Source organism: Musa acuminata, chromosome BXJ3-6 (assembly GCF_036884655.1).
Source record: "Musa acuminata AAA Group cultivar baxijiao chromosome BXJ3-6, Cavendish_Baxijiao_AAA, whole genome shotgun sequence".
In the NCBI taxonomy this organism is placed as follows: domain Eukaryota; kingdom Viridiplantae; phylum Streptophyta; class Magnoliopsida; order Zingiberales; family Musaceae; genus Musa; species Musa acuminata.
Window position 1 is genome coordinate 32504243 of NC_088354.1, and position 19870 is coordinate 32524112.

Consider the following 19870-nt stretch of genomic DNA (forward strand, 5'->3'; position numbering starts at 1 on the left):
ATCTCAGAATGATTCACAGTCACTTATCTCAGAGAACAGAGGAATGTCAAAGTTCAGAAGCAGTTCACGTATGGGTAGGAGCAAGTCAAGATCAAGAAAAGATATTGTTTGCTATAACTGTGGTGAGAAAGGACATTACAAGAACCAATGTAAGCAACCTAAGAAGAACAAGAAAAAGGGAAAAGAAGTGGAGTCTACAGAATCAAAGGATAATACTACAGCTACAGTGCAGGGTGGTGATTATTTGATTTTGTCTCCTTCTGATGATATTTTTTCTTGTGTGTGTCAGGATCTTGAGTGGGTGATTGACACAGGTGCTTCTTATCATGCTACACCTCGGAGGGAGTTTTTTGCTACATACAGGTCTGGAAACTTTGGTGTTGTCAAGATGGGCAACTATGGCACAGCAGACATCATTGGCATGGGTGATATCCATTTAAAGACCAACTTTGGCTGCAAGTTGGTACTTAAGGATGTGAGACATGTGGTTGACTTGAGGCTGAATTTAATTTCAGTTGGAAGACTAGATGATGAAGACTATGAAAGCAGATTTCACAGAGGGCAATGGAAACTCAGTAAGGGTTCTCTTGTTATAGCTAATGGAAAGAAATGTCATACTTTGTACAGGTTGCAGGCTAAAGCTTATGGTGAGCAGTTAAATGCTACAGAGAAAGACTTCAGTATGGAGTTGTGGCATAGGCGATTGGGACACATGAGCGAGAAGGGGCTGCAATCTCTTTCCAAGAGAGAGGTATTACCAGATCTCAGAGGTATACATCTGAACCCTTGTATTGATTGTTTAGCTGGTAAACAACATAGAGTTTCATTTGCTAGTGCTGCTTTGTCTAGAAAAATGCATGCCTTAGACCGTGTTTATACAGATGTATGTGGTCCTTTGAGGACAAAAACTCCTAGTGGATCTGTTGATGTTCTTGGTATAAGTGGTGCACTTTATTTTGTTACTTTTATAGATGATTTTTCTAGGAAAGTTTGGGCCTATGCTTTGAAGACCAAAGATCAGGTTATTAATGTCTTTAAAGAGTTTTATGCCAGGGTTGAAAGGGAGACAGAAAGGAAATTGAAATGCATAAGATCAGATAATGGTGGTGAGTATACAGGATTGTTTAATGACTATTGCAGGTCACATGGAATCCAACATGAGATGACAGTTCCTGGTACACCTCAGCATAATGCAATTGCAGAGAGGATGAACCGTACCATCATGGAAAAGATCAGATGTATGCTTTCACAGGCCAAGCTACCCAAAAGGTTTTGGGATGAGGCTTTGAGGACTGCAGTTGATGTGATCAACTTATCACCATGTACAACCCTAGATGGTGATGTTGCAGAGCATGTATGGTCAGGGAAAGATGTTTCCTACAGGCATTTGAAAGTGTTTGGTTGTCGTGCATTTGCACATGTTCCAGATAATGAGAGGTCCAAGCTGGATGGTAAGTCTAAAGAATGTATTCTTCTTGGTTACTCACATGATCAGTTTGGTTACAGGCTTTGGGATCCAGAAAAGCAGAAGGTGTTCAGGAGCAGAGATGTGATCTTCTTTGAGGATCAAACCTTTGAGGATTTGAAGAAGAAGGCACCAGCCAAGACTTCTGCAGAAGGATTAGCAGATTGTGACCCAGTTACTCCTCCAGTATATCAGGGTGATGGGGGAGATATGCAGGAAGATGGTGTAGAACCTGATATTGATCTACCTGTAGGACATGTTGAGCAAGAAGAAGTAGGAGAGCAAGTTCCCGCAGAACCTCAGTTGAGAAGATCTTCTAGACAATGTCAACCTTCCAGAAGATACTCTACAGATGGGTATGTGATGCTTACTGATGCAGGTGAACCAGAGAGTTACCAGGAAGCAGTTGAGAGTGAGCAGAAAGAGAAGTGGTTAGCTGCTATGCAGGAAGAGATGGATGCTCTTCAGAAGAACCACACTTATGATTTGGTGCTGCTACTAAATGGAATGAAGGCCTTGAAGAACAAGTGGGTTTTTAGGTTGAAGACTCAAGAATATTGTTCTCAACCAAAGTACAAAGCTAGATTGGTTGTGAAAGGCTTTGGTCAAAAGAAAGGTATTGACTTTGAAGAGATATTTTCTCCTGTTGTTAAAATGTCTTCTATTCGTGTTGCTCTTGGTATTGCTGCTAGCCAGGACTTGGAGGTTGAGCAGTTAGATGTGAAGATAGCTTTCCTTCATGGTGATTTGGAGGAGGAAATTTATATGGAGCAATCAGAAGGCTTCAAAGTCAAAGGTAAAGATAATTTTGTCTGCAAGTTGAAGAAGAGCTTGTATGGGCTAAAGCAAGCTCCAAGACAGTGGTACAGAAAGTTTGATTCATTTATGACAGAAAATGGATACAAAAGAACGGCTTCAGATCATTGTCACTTCAAGTTGTGCTCAGAACAGAGTCCGTCAAGTGATGAGGAGAAGGAGAAAATGCAAAAGGTTCCTTATGCTTCAGCAGTTGGAAGTTTAATGTATGCAATGGTATGTACGAGGCCAGACATCGCATATGTAGTGGGTGTTACTAGCAGATTTCTTGCAAATTCAGGCAAAGAGCACTGGGCAGCGGTGAAGTGGATTTTTAGATATCTCAGAGGGAGCTCTAAGGTTTGTTTAAGCTTTGGAGGTGGACCACCTGTGTTGACAGGTTACACAGATGCAGATATGGCCAGAGATATAGATACAAGGAAGTCTACTTTAGGTTATGTACTTACTTTTGCAGGGGGAGCTGTGTCATGGCAATCCAGGTTACAAAGGTGTATTGCTCTCTCCACCACAGAAGCAGAATATATTGCTGCTACAGAGGTATGCAAAGAAATGTTATGGATGAAAGAATTCTTACAAGAATTGGGGCTGAAACAGGAAAATTATGTGGTGCATTGTGACAGCCAGAGTGCCATCCATTTGTGTAAGAACCCAATGTTTCATTCCAAGTCAAAGCATATAGATGTCAGATACCACTGGATTCGAAATGTATTTGAAGAGAAGCAGTTGCAGCTTCAGAAAATTCATACAGATGACAACGGAGCAGACATGTTGACGAAGACCTTACCAAAAGAAAGACAGGAGATATGTCGACAGTTGGTCGGCATGGCTTCACATTGAGGAGTCATGGGACAGCCTCCCTTATGGGCTGAAGGGGGAGGTTGTTGGGCTGATGGCCCATATTCAGCCCATATGGGCTTTATCAGCCCACAGCCCACACCCCCTCTTAACCTAACCCTAATTAAGATTAGGGAGGTATGGTGGCTGCGTTTTAGAGGCAGATTAAGGCTATAAAAAGGCAGCAACGAGGCAGATCTTTGAGGCCACGGGATTCCAAAGAGAAGAAGGAGATCAAGGCAGAAAAGGAAGAGAAAGAAAGGGAAGAAGACAAGGACAACGCAGAGAGACTGTTCACAATCATCTAGCAGTGTTCTCATCTCAGGTTAGATCAAATCTACAGTAGACTCTTGCTGTGATTACTTGGGGAGGTTTTAGATATTGTGGGCAGTGACGTGATCCTTGTATCCCAGTTATTCTCTTGTGGTTGTTGCTAGGGTTTTGGGCAAGAGATTGAGATTTGTATATTCATTATTCTCATAGTGGATTATCTCTAGTTTGCCCCGTGGTTTTTACCCTTCACATTGAAGGGGTTTTCCACGTATATCTTGGTGTTCTGTTTGATTGTGTTTCTATTTTATTCTGCTGCGTATTTTGGTCTTCTAGTATTTGTTCCTATACAAAGATTATTCCTCTTTTTATCTCCATGCTAGCTCCAGTTTGTACAACAGGCCAGCATCCTACGGCGGCTACCCCATGGCTGGTTTGGGAACAGGTTATGGCTCATCTTTTTACCCGCTAGGACATCAAAAGTGAAGTTGCTTCTTCACTGAACTAGTAATATGCCTGCCGTATCCTTGGCGTAGTTGACTTTTGGTTCTTTATATTGCAGTGCTCGCAGTGAAGCTGATCAAATCATATGGAATACCATTTAGGAATTGGAAACAAATATTTGTTTTGTTTTAAATTTTGTATTTTAGGTTGGTAACCATAAGATATATACTTCATTAAAATATAATTTTGGTCTGGACAAATTATTTGTTATGCTTATATATAATTACGAGTTTTAGGATGTTGCTTCTTATGATTGAAACATGATAAGCAATATATTGGTTCCTGTGGCTGTTGCTTCTCATAGACAGAAATTTGGCTATTAGCATGCAGCATGCAGCATGTTAGTTGGTGATTATGTTATCCTATATTTGCTAATTTGTGATCATTACTTCTCTAGTTTAGGATTTAATGCAACATCTCCACCCTGGTTGACAATTATAATGTGAAGCCATCAGCCATCCACAAAGATGAAAGTTATATATATATATATATATATATATACTCATCACTCATCCCATCCCCATCTCTTCTTGAGCTTTAACGTTCGATTCGAATGCTTAACCCATCTGATTCAAATCAGATTAGGTTATACACTTTAGTTAAGTCGATTATGAGTTAATTTGGTCGGATTGAATCATATAAAATAATATTAATATTCTGAAATAACACTCTCTCCCGGAATGAATAAAAATAATATTCATTAATTATTATTATTTATAAATTATAAATTAGTTTTAAAAATAAAATTTTTAATATATTAATTAACAAAATATTAAGGACTCCTGGATTTCTCACCCTCCACCCATTTAAAGAAGTAATAGGGTCTAGATAGAGGAAACGATGATGGGAAAGTATTCCTTGTTAAATCCCGTCCTATTGATATTATTATGTTATTTTATGTATCTAATTATATTATATTTTTTTATGAATGAGATATGTAATGATTGATATATGAATTTATTTTTCATATGTGTCGTACGTTCAAACCCTTTTTCATAATTATCAGTTGGCTTAATTGCTTAACTGACCTTTGGAAGGTGGAGTCATTCTTACAACTGCAGTTTGTGCCATTTTAGGATATTAGTATATGAACAAAATTGAGATTCATTTAATAGCCATTTGATTGATTCTAGGACCGTTCATTTAGATAGAAAGATGAATTAAAGTCATGGTATGCAATTTTGAATGGTACCGTCCGGTACGTACCGGTCCGACGGTATACCGATACGCGGACCGCCCGCTATCGGACGGGCCGTGCTACAATGCTATAGTAATACACTATAGCAATGCTACAATAAAAGGAAATCACTCGGTAAACCGTAGTGTACCATTCGGTACGCCCTAGTGTACCACTCAGTATACCAGTACCGTATCGAGCCAACCTCGAAACACCGGTATAGTATTGCATACCTTGATTAAAGCTATCAGGTGTCATTTTATAGTCTAACAATTGTCAATATGTTTGTATTAGAATTTTATTATAAATTTATATTAATTTTATATGTCTTATATTATGAATATAATTAAGTTAGGATAAAATTTCACATTATAGTTAGCAATTTTTTTTCATTTTTCTAAAAACATTATTAGAAGATTTATGTATCATACATAAATGTAAATTAGTTTTAGGTTATTGAAGTCTTGTATTCTAATTGTCCGTATAATTTTGGAAATACCAGGGTTTTTAACAACTTGAAATGTTGTCACCTAATATAACTTATTTCTACTAGTAATATATAGATTATGATCCTATTTCGCATGATAATATCTGATGGAATTGGGGGCGCATTCCGATTAGTCTTCGTTAACGCGGTTGTCATTTCTTCTTGGAGTTGGCACCTTTGCAAGGATAGTATCATCAGGAAGCTCCAATAGAGGCACACTATTATCATCAATCATTTGATTACCTCCCTATCCGACTTTCTCCACCAAAAGGGTAAAGGAAGATGAAGGAGGAATACCCCCTCTCGTCTCTTCCACCAACTTCCAAGGATTTAACGTCAGCCTACACTAATGCAGAGAGTACCCGAGTGAGCGAAGAAGATGAGTTATTAGTCAAGGGAGCTATCACTTAATAATCGAAGGAGCCTTAAATTTGAGTCGGATATTTCTCCCTCAATCTAGATAGTATTAGCTTCATTAGTATTAAGCATGGGATTTGATACTAGTGTGATCAAATTGATAGACTCCACGTATCCTCCAATATGAGGGGATCATACATGGGATACGTCTAGATAGATATCAGCATTCGTGGCATCCGCTAGCCACACCAAACTCGACAGTTTACATGCATCCTTCCATAGGCAGAGATCTCATGTCGGACACTTGTCTCTCCCCGAGTGAATATGGAATGACATCAGTATTAGTGGTATTAACACTGCAGCATTCACGTCTTCTTCTCCGGCATTGTCGGAGGGTGACCACCGGCACGTCCATGCTAGGCAACCCTCCGTCTGTCCATTCTGGTCTAGGGGCCATATGGATCTGTTTCTAGGGTCAGCACAGCACCCATAAATAGGGCATTGGAGCCATCCGACTCTGAAGGGGGTTGCTCTACCACCCTGGGTCGCCTTCAACCTGTGGGGAGACATATTCACATAAGCGAAAGAAACATGACAAGCCTTCGATTTGTGGCCAACACAGCCACACTTAAAGCAGACCGACGGTAAATTCTTGTAAGAAACGACTTGGAATATTCCCTTCTTGTGACAACACAATCAAATCCCATGCTTGAGGGGTTTAGATAGATCCATTTCAATGCAAAACCCTGATAAAATGCTCTTGCTCAAACGAAAATGAGCATTCATCAACCCGAAGAGGATGACCCAACAGAAAAGCCATACGAAAAATGCAATTATGATTCTAATATTCAATTGGCAAACTCACAAATCGAACCCAAATTGGAACCAAGAAAATATGTTCTGTGAGAGGCTGGAAGTTTGCACGCTAGGGCATTAGGTGCAATACGTCGCCTTTGATGGTCCAAGGAACCTTGGTCAGCACATGAGCAACCTTAGCCTCGGATGAGAAAAGAGACCACCAAAGGAGGCAGTGAACACTTCCAAATTCGGGAAGAGAAGCCACGAATCCACGGTTGTCGTCAAGCAAGAAGAGAAGCCTCATCGAACTCAATAAAACCATTTCTTACAAATTCAAGAATAAACAGAAGATGATAAGAATGAACCTGATGAAGTACCATAAGATGGGTCGGCCAATAGGTTTTCCAAGTCATCTTGCGACCCGAAGGTCGAGTGGATGATGAAGGTTGGGTCGATGCCTTCTCAGTCCTAGTTGACGTATGAAGATGAGGCCGCAAGGGGGCCAGAGAATTCCCAACACATGAAGCCGACGGTGGTGAGGAGTCCACCATGATCGCCTTGCCCTTATCACGCTTCAGCATCTTTGGAGCCATGTGTCTATCAGATCTCCCCCAGTGCACACAGAGGAAGAAGGGGGACGAGTTGTTGAAGGAGACATGGTTTCACATCACCATGGTGAGAAACACCCGTCACTTCTCTCTCTAGAAAGTTAGAGAGAGAGTACATTCAAAATCCATTGTTTGGATTATTATTACTAGTTACAGATTCACTCCCTATATAGTGATATATCTACTGGTTACTCTAAATTGTGAGAAATCTTTACGTTCATGGTGATATCATAGGGGAATGGATTTAATGATATACTTAGATCAAAGGGATCAAAACGGATTAATTACATATTACCTTTTCTATTTGAACTATAAAACGGATTAATTATATATTACCTTTTTTATTTAAACTATATTAGTATCATCGTCCTTATACTTAAAAAAATTATATTAAGATCCTTATAGTTCTAAAAGTAAAAGAGATAATATTATTTATCCTAACATCGTCACATATATTGATAGAAAACATAATATGTGACATCGCATATTGGATCGGTATGAGAGTGATGGGCAAAAAGAGAATTTCAATATCCTTTTGATTCCAGTATGCAGGCTATTAAAATTATCTTTTTATCGATGAAGTTGTTAGAAACGAAAAAGATATTAAAATTATTTTTTTGCCCATCACTATTATATTGATGCAACAATAGTGATATCACATGTTCTGTTTTTTGTCAATTTATCAAGACAATTAATAATTTTAGGATAAACAAGGTTATTTATTTTATTTTTAGAATTATAATGATCCCAATATAAATTTTTTGAAGTATAAGGACTGCAATACTAATATGATTCAAGTTAAGGAGGTAATTTGTAATTAGCTCGATAGAAACATTATTTGAGTTAACAAATATGTACTTCCAAATGATATCTAAATCTTATCCTTTAAAGTTTTATTAATCAGACTATGTTTACTTTTTATCTTTTATTTTTTGTCCCAACGCCTCCCTCCCTCCTCCCTAGTTTATATAAGTCCAATTACTTACCATAGGACGGGCATCCTTCACATCTGCAGTAAAAGTCACGGAGAGGTAGCAAAGTGAGATGGGAGCCATTGATGTTATCGTAGCTCTATTGCTCATTTCCAATGTCATCGTCGGAGGTTTTGCGGTCGCTGGCCCAAAAGTCATCATCGTCGGAGCCGGCATGTCTGGTAACATTTTAAATCAGTTTCTCCCGACAACCTTAAGTGCAATCGATGCATGTACTTCAAGCCTCTAATGAACATGAAACCAATTTACGAAGGGATCTCTGCTGCGAAGACGCTATCAGATGCCGGCGTAAAGGACATATTGATCCTCGAGGCCACGGACCGCATCGGTGGCCGTATGCGCAAGGCTAGCTTCATAGGGTTGAACGTGGAGGTGGGAGCCAATTGGGTACAAGGAGTGAATGGCCTCGAGATGAACCCCATTTGGGAAATGGCCAATAAGCTCCACATGAGAAAATTCATCTCAGACTTTCGCAACATCTCCTCCAACACCTACAAAGAGAAGTAATCAAAGCTTTCCGTGTAATCCACATTCTTACACTCATAGTTCTTTTAATACTGTTCATTTCCATCTATGTTAAGATAATGCTAATAATCCCACTTGTAAGATGACCCAAACTCCTATTTTTCTTAATGACTCATCCTTCTTACCCTAAAACTATTCAAGAGTTCTAACGAGTTGTAGAGTATTGGTAGAACGATTATACTTAGGTTTATTTTATTTATTAAATAGTCTTTTATTTTTTTGATTTATTCTAGTTCTTCGGCATCGCCTTCTATTTCCTCTATCGACTTTCAACAAAATGATATCAAAACTATGATATTTTTATTTGTGACGGTGAGCAGTAGCATTAGTGTCACCATGGGACTTTTATAGTAGTTGGTCTCGATTTTCAGAAGAGTTAATTATTTAATATTAATATGAAGATGAATTATGGGGGACTGTTTTAGAATATCATGATGTAGCTAGAGCCATGAAGGAAGATCAAAGAAACCATCTGCACACCCTCTATTTGCTTCAACAAATAGTTGATGAGATGTATATTTTTTTGAATTTCTACTACAATAAATTCTAAGGAGGCTTAGATGATTTTGGAGCAAGAGTGCCATGCTCTAAGGTATTGATTGTTGGACTCCAAACTCTTTGAAGATATATTAAAAGAATTATTTGTATATGGAAGTGAAACAATGTAAGTTTACTTTTCAAGAGATATGGATATAGTTAATCAAATGAGAAGATACAAACAATTAATTTCTAATCAAAAAATTATTAAAATAATTTTAAGAGGTCCTTGAGATAAATATAGTCATATATATATTTACTATTATTGAAGAATCAAAAGATCGATCTAACTTATATGTTTGTGGATTGCTTAGTTTTTTTACAATCACATGACTGTATATTGAGTAGAACTTGAAATACTAATATTGAACATGCTTTGCAAAGTAAATTGAATATTTAGAAGGAGAAGGAAAAAAGAAAATAATGATGTAGAAAAACTAAATAGATAAAATTTTAGTGGCCATGGTCGTGGGGCAAGTAGACTAATGGTAATAATCAAACTTCTTATAAAATAATACTTAATATTATTATTGTAAGAAGTATCGATATATTGAAAATTTTTGGTATTTAAAAAGATAGTATAAATAAGTTAATTTTGTAGGGGAGATAAGGAATATGAAAGTTTTTTTTTTTTTACATGTCAATCTATTAATTGTGCACCAAACAAGTGTGACTTTGTGATTAAGGAAAAGTATGATAATTTATTTAAGTGGTTTAATGCCTATAAAGACTTAAAATCATAATATGACTAGATTGAGAAAAATGATTATTGATATTTTTAAGTTCGAAGCTGACAGTATTCTTATTGATGTTGATTAAGATGGTGATATTATAACATTAGATAAAGATGACGAGATGCATGATGTAGTTTTTAACCAATGTATGAATTTTCTCAAAATCAATTTTCAATTGAAATCCAATACTATTATTGGGTCAGACTTCAAATTAAAGAATGTAAATTTTGCAACTTCAATGTCAAAATGTTTCTAAAGGAAGTTCTATAAGCATTGAAAGTAGCAGTCATTCATCATCTCAGACTTTACTAAGTACTTTAGAAGAAGCTCCGACAAGTAAAATACAATCTTTAGTTGAAACTTTTGAAAGATGCACATTTGTTTAAGTTAAAAGAACTTGCCAATCTTAAGAAGAAAGCAAAACAGGAGATCAAGACTGATTCTTATTTTCTGATAAGAGATATTAATGGATTCATTTTACACTTTGACAATAATTTTAGACGAATTAAGTTTTTTTTTTTTACAAGACTCTAACTATCACTCTCAGGTAATCAGTCTATCACAGATGTTTGAAGTATAAAAACTTAGATGCTATGACAAAAGATACTATCCTACAAATATTTTCATTGAGCCTTTGTCTATTTTTATTCTTTTAAGGGGATAAAATTGAAATTAGAGATATTAGCATTATACAAGAGTTCTAAGATAATGCTAATAATCCTAGTTTACATAAACAGGAAGTCCAAATCTAGATTAAGGTAAAAGTATGAGTCCTGAACTAGTTAGGAGTTTGAATAGTCTTAGAAATAGTTGCCTTAATAATTAGGGTTATCATCTCCTCTCATAAGTGTACAAGGAGAAATCAAGAGAGGAATAATAGAACCAATGCATAGCAGGGGTTTATAATTAATTTTTTATTAATAAAATATTATTTTATTTTTATTTATTGTAGGTATTCCATGTGATAAGCTTTCTATCTCCTTTCTTTCTCCATCTTGGTTTTTAACTATCTCATTTGTACCTATCTAGTGGTGGGCTTTACCCAAGGTCCAAAGTCGACAAGGTTATCGAGGAGGCAGACAAGGTCAAGAGCTTTGGGGAGAAGCTCTCCAAATCCTTACCTCCCAGCGGTCATGAGGACATCTCCATTTTGGCATCTCAACGCTTGAAGGACCAGTAAATCTATCGCTCTGCTAGCACATTCTTCCATCCGTTGTTTAAACAACATGCAAGCGCATGCGTTGACATGTGGTTTTGCATGCATGCAGGGTTCCCTCTACCGCGTTGGAAATGCTGATGGACTACTTCAACTGCGATTACGAGTTCGCGGAGCCACCACGGGTGACGAGTCTACAAAATACTATTCCTTTGCCCACCTTTGCCAACTTCGGTAAGGAAGCCTACTTTGTGGCAGACCAACGAGGGTTTGAGAGTTTGGTGTATGACTTGGCTGGCCAGTTCCTAAGGACGACCAAGAACAGCTCAATTGTCGATCCTCGTCTCCTCCTAGGAAAGGTAAATGCTTAACAATACTCGTTGATTGATAATCTGTAGTCAGCATACACTTTCATGTCATGCTTCATATATATCTCCAATTTTATGTCCAATTATCAAAACAAGCTTTTTTCTTATTTTAAGTGATAAGAAAATTTTGTAGATGATATAGTTTAAGTGACCTTTTATTCTTTCTAATTTAAGATAGAAAATAAGGTCCTAGGAAATACTGATAAAAATACTAGAAAGTATTTTCTATAATATTCTTTGACCTAAATTATCTCAGACTATATATTTTTACATTGCAGCTCCTTGTGGAAAATAATATTAAAAATGTAGAGGAAAAAACTTAATAGTGTATAAGAGTGGGCACAATATAGGGTAGTGATGTGATGTTTTCTATATCATTTTCTTTTGAAGTATTAAGGAAAATAATCTACCATTGTATTAAACATGGGAATTAAATTCTTGGAAAAAAAAAAGACAAGGGAACTTTTTAGTTTTTTTTTACATTATATTACGGTCGACCATTGTTGGGAATTTAGGTTCTTATTTTATGCGCAAAATATGGTATAATTCTCTTTTGATCTCGTATCCATCTGCTTAACATAAGAAACTTAATGGCATTTACTTGTTGACATGAGACACATGAACAATAAAACCAATGTCATTATTCTAACCTTACACATATTATTCTGAAGCTTGTTTCATCTTCTATAAATGTCTAATGAGTTGTTGAATCAAAAGTATAGGAGAAATCACTGTAGCTACCACAATTCATTTTCATGCAGATAATACATAGTATTAACCTATCTTAATCTTTATGATACCCTCTTAAACACTTATGGTAAGATGAATCCACCAGTAGAGAGCTTGAGGCTCTGCAACCCTAGTTTGAAGATGTGGGAAACTGGATCTTATAAGGCTAAGTGTGCAGTCACATTATGATCTCCTGCTCAAGGAAGTCAGGGCAACTGCTGATGGATGAATCTTGCCATTAGTGTTCAAGTGGGTAGCAGAAAGATTTAGGCTAGTTCATGTCAACCTATCACCTACATGAACTAAGCCACGATGTTTCGTTCTGTGCTTTTGATTCAACAACTAATAAAAAACTTGTTAGTTTCTGTATTCCTCATGTTATATATAGTTGGGGAGAATGATGCATATGCAATTCTTGTTTCAGTTTAGTAAAGAAATGAAGCAACAAGGACCACTATAGTGAATTATTATCTTCACAAGATGGTACAAGTCGACACAAGTATGAAGTGGAGTAGGTTTACTAGAGTTATCACTATATCCGGGATAGCTTTGACCTTCTTTGGGTCATAACATGTTGAGGCGTGGGTAGTAGTAGAGTCATCCTAAAGTCGTAGACTTTAGGATTGAAGTGCCTCTATATCCAGCTCTATTAGATCAGACCATCCATTGACTGAATTATATTGGCACACCGACTCAATATTGATCAGAACATCACCTAATTTGATAGAAGCTAAGGAAGTAGATGCACGATAGACTCAATAAGTTGTTATAAAGTTGTGCCCTTTCGACTAAAAAATGTGGATACTACTTATTAAAGAATTATCAATAAAATATTCAAAAATTGAATGTAACATGAAGATCTATGTTGATGATATGTTGGTAAAAAACTAAAGAGGTCGACACCATTTAACTAACATTGAAGGAACTTTCATCACCGTCAAATAGTTTTGAATGTGATTAGACCCTCTAAAGTATAGTTTTGGTATTAGATCAAGCAAATTTCTAGAGTTCATAATCTATTAGAGAGGAATAGAGGAATCGATATTAGCTCAAAGAAGGTCAAAGCTATCCTTGATAATGAAGTCTTTAATTTTTAGTAATAGAGATTCAACAATTAATTGGAAGCACTGTCATCTTGAATCACTTCTCATTTTAAACTGGCGATAAATGCCTACCCTTTTTGAGGAACTTAGATATCCTAAATTTTTTTATTGGATCGGCTAGATGACATTTGATAAATTGAAGATATATCTCAGTTCATCTCAAATTCTCCATAACTTTAGAGCCCTAACTCTGACGATGAGCTATACATTTACATGTTGGTAACTCAGTCAATAATAAGCTCTAAATTGATTTAGGAAAAGGATAAGGTTTGAATATTAATTCACTACGTCAGACACATCTTAAAGTATGTAGAGCAATGCCACCCACTTATGAGAAAATAGCATTTGTTTTGTTATTAGCTGCTCAAAAGTTCTATTCCTACTTCTAGGCACTATATTATATAATAATAAATCAACCTCTCCACTATATTTTATCGAAGTTGAATTGACTCATAAAATAGTCAATTAAGTTAGGAGGGTTCGATACATCCTATTGTCCCCAAATTAGCATAAAAACCCAGGCACTAATCGACCTCATCGCTGAGATGACTTACTCATTAGAGTTGATACTAGATGCTAAGTAAGCCCTAGATGCTTCATATCAATAATTTAACAACAGCAATAAGGGAGGGGTTGACTTGATCTCGTAGAGTGGGGATACATCAGTATGCATTCCGATTTGTAATCAAAGTAACTAATAATGAAGCCAAATATGAGGCTTTCATTATATTGATGCAAATACATATCTATAAAATACTTAAAAATTATATAGTGTCTCTTAGCTAGTAGTAAACCATATCAATAGGAGATATGAAGCTTGCGTTTCTACCATGGCAAAATACCTCCTTAAGGCCAAGCTGCTAATTGCATACCTGTCTTTCTTTCTAGATTGACCAAGTGCCCTATGAAGAAAATATAGGGGTGCTCCTAAAATTAGCGTCAAGAGCCTACCCAACATCTAAAGTCAAATAATGATAAAGAAATCCTCAATCAAATAGTCAGATTAAGGTCACTGATTGAGCTATCTTAGAGGACTTGAGGAAGAGACTAATTGGAGCTAAAGAGACATAGATTGTTGAATTTCTAAGCATTCTAATAAAGCTACCAGGACTAAGTTTAACTACTATGAGTCATTTCTCTCTCATCTTGACAATGGTGGTGAATTCAGATAATGCTTAAGATATTCAAGTGAATCAAACAAGCTCAATATATTCAAGTAAATTGTCTACTATGGCCATCATCAAGTGAGTATCAACAAATATTTGAGTAATCTAATCGAGACTAAAAGACCACCCCCTCCTTGAAAACATATTAAAAAAAATTCTTTCTATTTCTTATTAGAGCTCGGAGCCCCTTGGATCTTGCAACACTTTAGATTGGAAGGAAATAAGATAAACCCCCTGACGCATATGTTATAACACACATAAAATAAGCTCAATGTCAATATAATGTCAACCATGACACTCCTCAACAAATGATGTAAGATACTATCATAGACTTGGTGTCATTTAAGCAGACGAGATCTTCGATGCATATCAGGACAAAGAAATGGTGGAAAGAGAACTAAGTCTCGACTCTAATGTTGATATATAGGGTGGATAACCAAGTTGAAGATCTATAAGTTTGAAGGTCCTACATCCATTGAATGACCATCCTATAATGACGTCGAATCTACGCTAGCATGAAGGTCCACTTAGCCTTGCATGATAAGTGGTCATCTTAGAAGTCAATATGAACATTACTCCCATAATTGTAATGTCTGGTTATTCAACAAATAACTCCATGTTTGGTCAACTATTTCGCATAATCACCACTCATATTAACTCTTACTTTAAATTAACGATCATCTCAATCCATTATAAAAGGTCCTATGTAGATGTGTCTTCGAAACTCTCTAAAAGTCAAAAAGAACTCTACTCCTACTCTTGAATCCTTTGAATCCCTACTTAAGAATCATAGGAGCTTTTATTGTAAGATAACTCTTAAATCTCTTTATTCTCAACACCAAGCCTATCATAAGTTTGAAAGCTAAACTCATGTTTGATTTAGGTCCGTGATGTAAGCAGACAATCAAAATCTTATTTAATTATTTTTGATAATTTTTTTAATATTTTAAAGAATTAAAAGATTGAATAGAAAGTTATTTTCTAAGGAATTAATACAAAAATTATCAATTTGAGAGAAAGGGATATATATATATATATATATATATATATATATATATATATATATATATATATATGTATCTGATGACTCTTCCATATTTCCTAGACCTATCTTTCTACCAACTTTGCTGTAATGTTTATGATTCATTATTATTTTATTGCCAAGTAGCACAGTGAGCTGCAAGTATAATTGTTCATTGGCAATTGTCCGCTTCCAAAGCTTGAGCTTTCACTTGTCTCTTTGCAAACATCATTACATACCCTCGTATTTAAATGCACCTGTTGTTGGAACACCATTACTCTTCCAGTGTCATGAACGTATCTTGTACTTATTTTATTGTCATGGTTACCATGCATTATTATCTTATGCCAAACTGCAACAGATTAGAATCCTGCGGTGAAATAAAAAAAGTCTGGTCCGATAAATAAAGGTTTCTCAGACCAATGTTGATCTTTCAGATCAATTCTATTATCTCTCCATTCTTCCATGGCACCACACTAGTGCACTATGATTAGGTTGAAGCATGATGATGTTCCCATCCATAACTGTGTTTTTTTTTGGGATCAGTTGAATATTTCTTAGCTTATATATTTTACAATTTTCAAATAATTTGATTTTTTAATCATATTTTAATTAATTAATAATGAAAGTGGGAACTTGGATATGAACTAAATTGATATTCTATATCAAAAAATATTAATGTATGTGTAGAGATTAACTAAAAAAATAGTCTTACATTGAAAAATATTGAGACAGTTAAGTGACATCTATTAAATTTGACTCACAATCTAATAATTTAAGTTTTTAGTTTGAATTGGTGTTTGACCTGATATATATTAACCTTGACTAGTTTGATTTAAACTCATCATCAATATTTAATTTTTAATATTTTAAGATAAAAATATAGATAATATTAAATATTAAATTTTATTATTTTTAAAATATTGATTAAAATTATTTTATTTAAAATGTCACTATAAATTATTTTTATTTATGTTTTGTTTATAAAATTATTTTTAATTTAAATATATAATTAGTTTTACATTATACTATATTTTATTATAGTTGTTCATATGGTTACTCAATTTATCTTATTATTTAGCAAACATTTATCATATTAAATATTTCTAATTTTATTTAAACTTATTTTAAATAATTATTTTAATTATTTTAATTTGTATATTTTCAACTATAAATTATATTTATTTTTAAATTAAATTATTATTTTGAGCTGGTCTAAAATCATGACTCGAACCAATTGTATTTGAAGAAACAAATAACTGAAAGAGTGAAAAATATCCTCTATTTTTGAAGTACTTTTATTGCATATGGAAAAAAAACCTATATAGAAAGAAAAGAAATAAGAGACACTATGCAAAAAAACAAAGAAATTAGGGAGTTTTTTCCATAAAGTTTTTCTAGCAGAAATTAGATATTATTATTATAAATTTTTTTGTTAAACTAAATTTTATTTGATTAACAATTACAGGTAGTGAGAGATATAAGACACTCTACGAGTGGTGTAACTGTTACCATCGAGGATGGATCATTTTATAATGCAGATTATGTAATCGTTTCAGTCAGTATTGGTGTTCTTCAGAGCAAGCTCATCAAGTTTAAGCCAGACTTGCCCGTAAGTTTTTTTTCCTTTTAGCTATTTAAAAAATAATATATTTTTTATTTTCTTCTCCTGTAAATTTTGTAGTAGTTACTACTATTGCTTGCTTTGGGATAATGTGACCTTATACATCATCTTTTTAATCGTAGCAATGGAAGAACCTCGCGATATGCCAGTTCGGTATGTCTGTGTACACCAAGATCTTTCTCAAGTTCCCTCATAAGTTTTGGCCCGATGGAGAAGGGACGGAACACTTTCTGTATGCCAGTGAAAGGAGAGGATACTATCCAGTGTGGCAGGTGCTATGATGATGCTATCAACACATCTATTTGCATTTAGAAACGTAGACCAACAAAGAGTTAACCCTACTTTTATTGAGACCAATGAGCACAATCTAGCGAAGCTTGTGTAGATATATGTTAGCCTCACAAAGCATGAATCATGGCTGCATGCAGCATTTCGAGAAGCAATACCCAGGAGCCAATGTTCTATTGGTCACAGTAACAGATGAGGAATCAAGGAGGATAGAGCAGCAGGCAGACTCCCGAACAAAGGCAGAAGCCATGGAGGTCTTAAGGAACATGTTCGGCAAACACATTCCTGAGGCCACAGATATCCTCGTTCCCAAGTGGTGGTCTGATAGGTTCTTCAAGGGATCCTTCTCCAACTGGCCACTTGGTGTCAACCGATACGAGTATGATCAGATCAGGGTAATCTATATATATATATATATCACATATCATTCTTATAAATAGATATCCGGTAATTATAGTGTGTAAATGTTGACAAATATATTGTGAAGGCACCAATTGGAAGGGTTTATTTCACTGGCGAGCACACAAGCCAGCATTATAATGGTTACGTCCATGGTGCATATCTTGCAGGTGAGTTTTGCTTCTTCTACATTTACCTTAAAAATAGTTTGGATTTAAAGAACAATAGTTTGATGATTGAACAACTTCTCAGGGATTGATTGTGCCAATATGATGATCAAGTGTGTCAAGTACAAGACCTGCGAGTACAAAATCAAGCCCAAGGATTCACTACAACAAAACATATTCCTATATTTGCTCCTCACCTGTATGCCCCTGTTGTTTGTAACTGTAGTAACATATAGTCCTAAGGTTAAAAACCTTGGAAATAAGTCACATCGTGAAAAGATATAATTAAAGATTTTTTAACTACAGGTAAATGTCTATATATTGTTGTGGTAATTCAATTATGATAATGTATGTTTTTTCAATCACAATAAACTTTTCTAGCTATATCAATAGCTATTTTTATTTATCCACAATAATAGTTACACTTATTATTGTGGTTATTTAATTATATTAGTAGATATTTTTACCCTACCATAGATAATCATAATACTACTATTATTCAATCGATACTTTTATCACAGTAATAATATCCATATTTCCTATGATTGAATAACCACCATAATGCTTTTACATTGTAATAATTTATCAATTGTCACACTTAACAATCACTGTGATAGCTCACAATTCTTTCTTCACAAAAGAATATGGTATTCTTCCATCAACCATATCAATTTATATAAAAAATATAATACCGATATTCAAGTATATATATAGTTTCATATATGAAATTCAAACGAGATAATTTTTTGACGAATTTTGAGTGGCATAATAATAGAAAAAATATAAAAAAATAGGATTCCTAGTGTTCCTCTCAAAGTAGATGACTCTTTTATTTAGTAAAATTATCTGTTCGAGAAGGTCTTTCATTTATAAATATTTATAGTTAAACATACATTTCTTCAACAACAAGAATTACAACTTTGAGCTTGAGGTTTACATATATATCATAAATCACATACAATTAATATTTTCAATAATAATTTATATGATATAAACCTAAGTGACAACAATAATAAATAGTAAAGAAAACATGTAATATACTTATATACCCTAATCTCATAGTAAAAGTCATGATAAGAAGCACCTTAACCATATGTTTAGAACATATTCTTAGCTTATATAAGGTAATATATATACTGACAATCATTAATTCATTCTCGTGATCAAATAAAAAATGGGAATTAAGGTTAATGACAAATTTTATTTATTTCATTGCGATGGTTACCATGCATTATTATCTTATAGACAAACGGCATCTCCAGATTGGATTAAAATTTTGTGGTGACATAAAAAAAAAGAGATTATGATCCAATAGATAAAATGTTTGTCAGACCACTGTTGACCTTTTCTGTCTCTTTAACATGACCTTCAAGATTAAATCTATTCCTCCCTCTATACTTGGGTACATTCCTTCATGCTTACCACAGAATGTTTCTTGTTTATCTTACCACAAGTGTTTATGACAAGTGTTTTTATTCATAAGAAACCCTCTTTCTCTCTCTCTCTCTCTCTCAGCTACCGCGCAATAGATAAATGTATTTTATTCATAATAAATCTCGAACTTCTAACCCAAAATAAGACTCCTGATCAGAGTAAAAACAAAATTATTCCCAACAGAAGAGAGAGATTAAAAAGGATGGCAATGTAATGACAAGAATCATGGGTGTAGTACAGTACAAAACCTTGTAACCTAACTCCAAACGAATCATGAATTGCGCATGTACTTTACACAGACTAAACAATGA

General features: G+C 34.8%; 1 protein-coding gene across 1 annotated transcript; it reads left to right on the top strand.

Annotated features, from left to right (window-relative positions):
- The first annotated feature begins 8360 nt into the window (after window positions 1-8360).
- LOC103989771 (polyamine oxidase 1-like) lies at window positions 8361-18410 on the top strand. Its single transcript, XM_009408720.2, has 9 exons — window positions 8361-8469; window positions 8562-8811; window positions 11134-11280; window positions 11373-11619; window positions 17116-17259; window positions 17394-17543; window positions 17700-17954; window positions 18047-18128; window positions 18211-18410. The coding sequence occupies exons 1-9, from the start codon at window positions 8361-8363 to the stop codon at window positions 18408-18410; spliced, it is 1584 nt and encodes a 527-aa protein (XP_009406995.2).
- The last annotated feature ends 1460 nt before the right edge of the window (window positions 18411-19870 follow it).

Excerpts from the sequence above, each read along its gene's own strand:
- LOC103989771 (XM_009408720.2), top strand. The coding sequence starts at position 8,361 with ATGGGAGCCATTGATGTTATCGTAGCTCTATTGCTCATTTCCAATGTC. Across the intron at positions 11,281-11,372 it reads TCTCAACGCTTGAAGGACCA|GGTTCCCTCTACCGCGTTGG; the intron begins GTAAATCTATCG and ends GCATGCATGCAG. Across the intron at positions 17,955-18,046 it reads ACGAGTATGATCAGATCAGG|GCACCAATTGGAAGGGTTTA; the intron begins GTAATCTATATA and ends TATATTGTGAAG.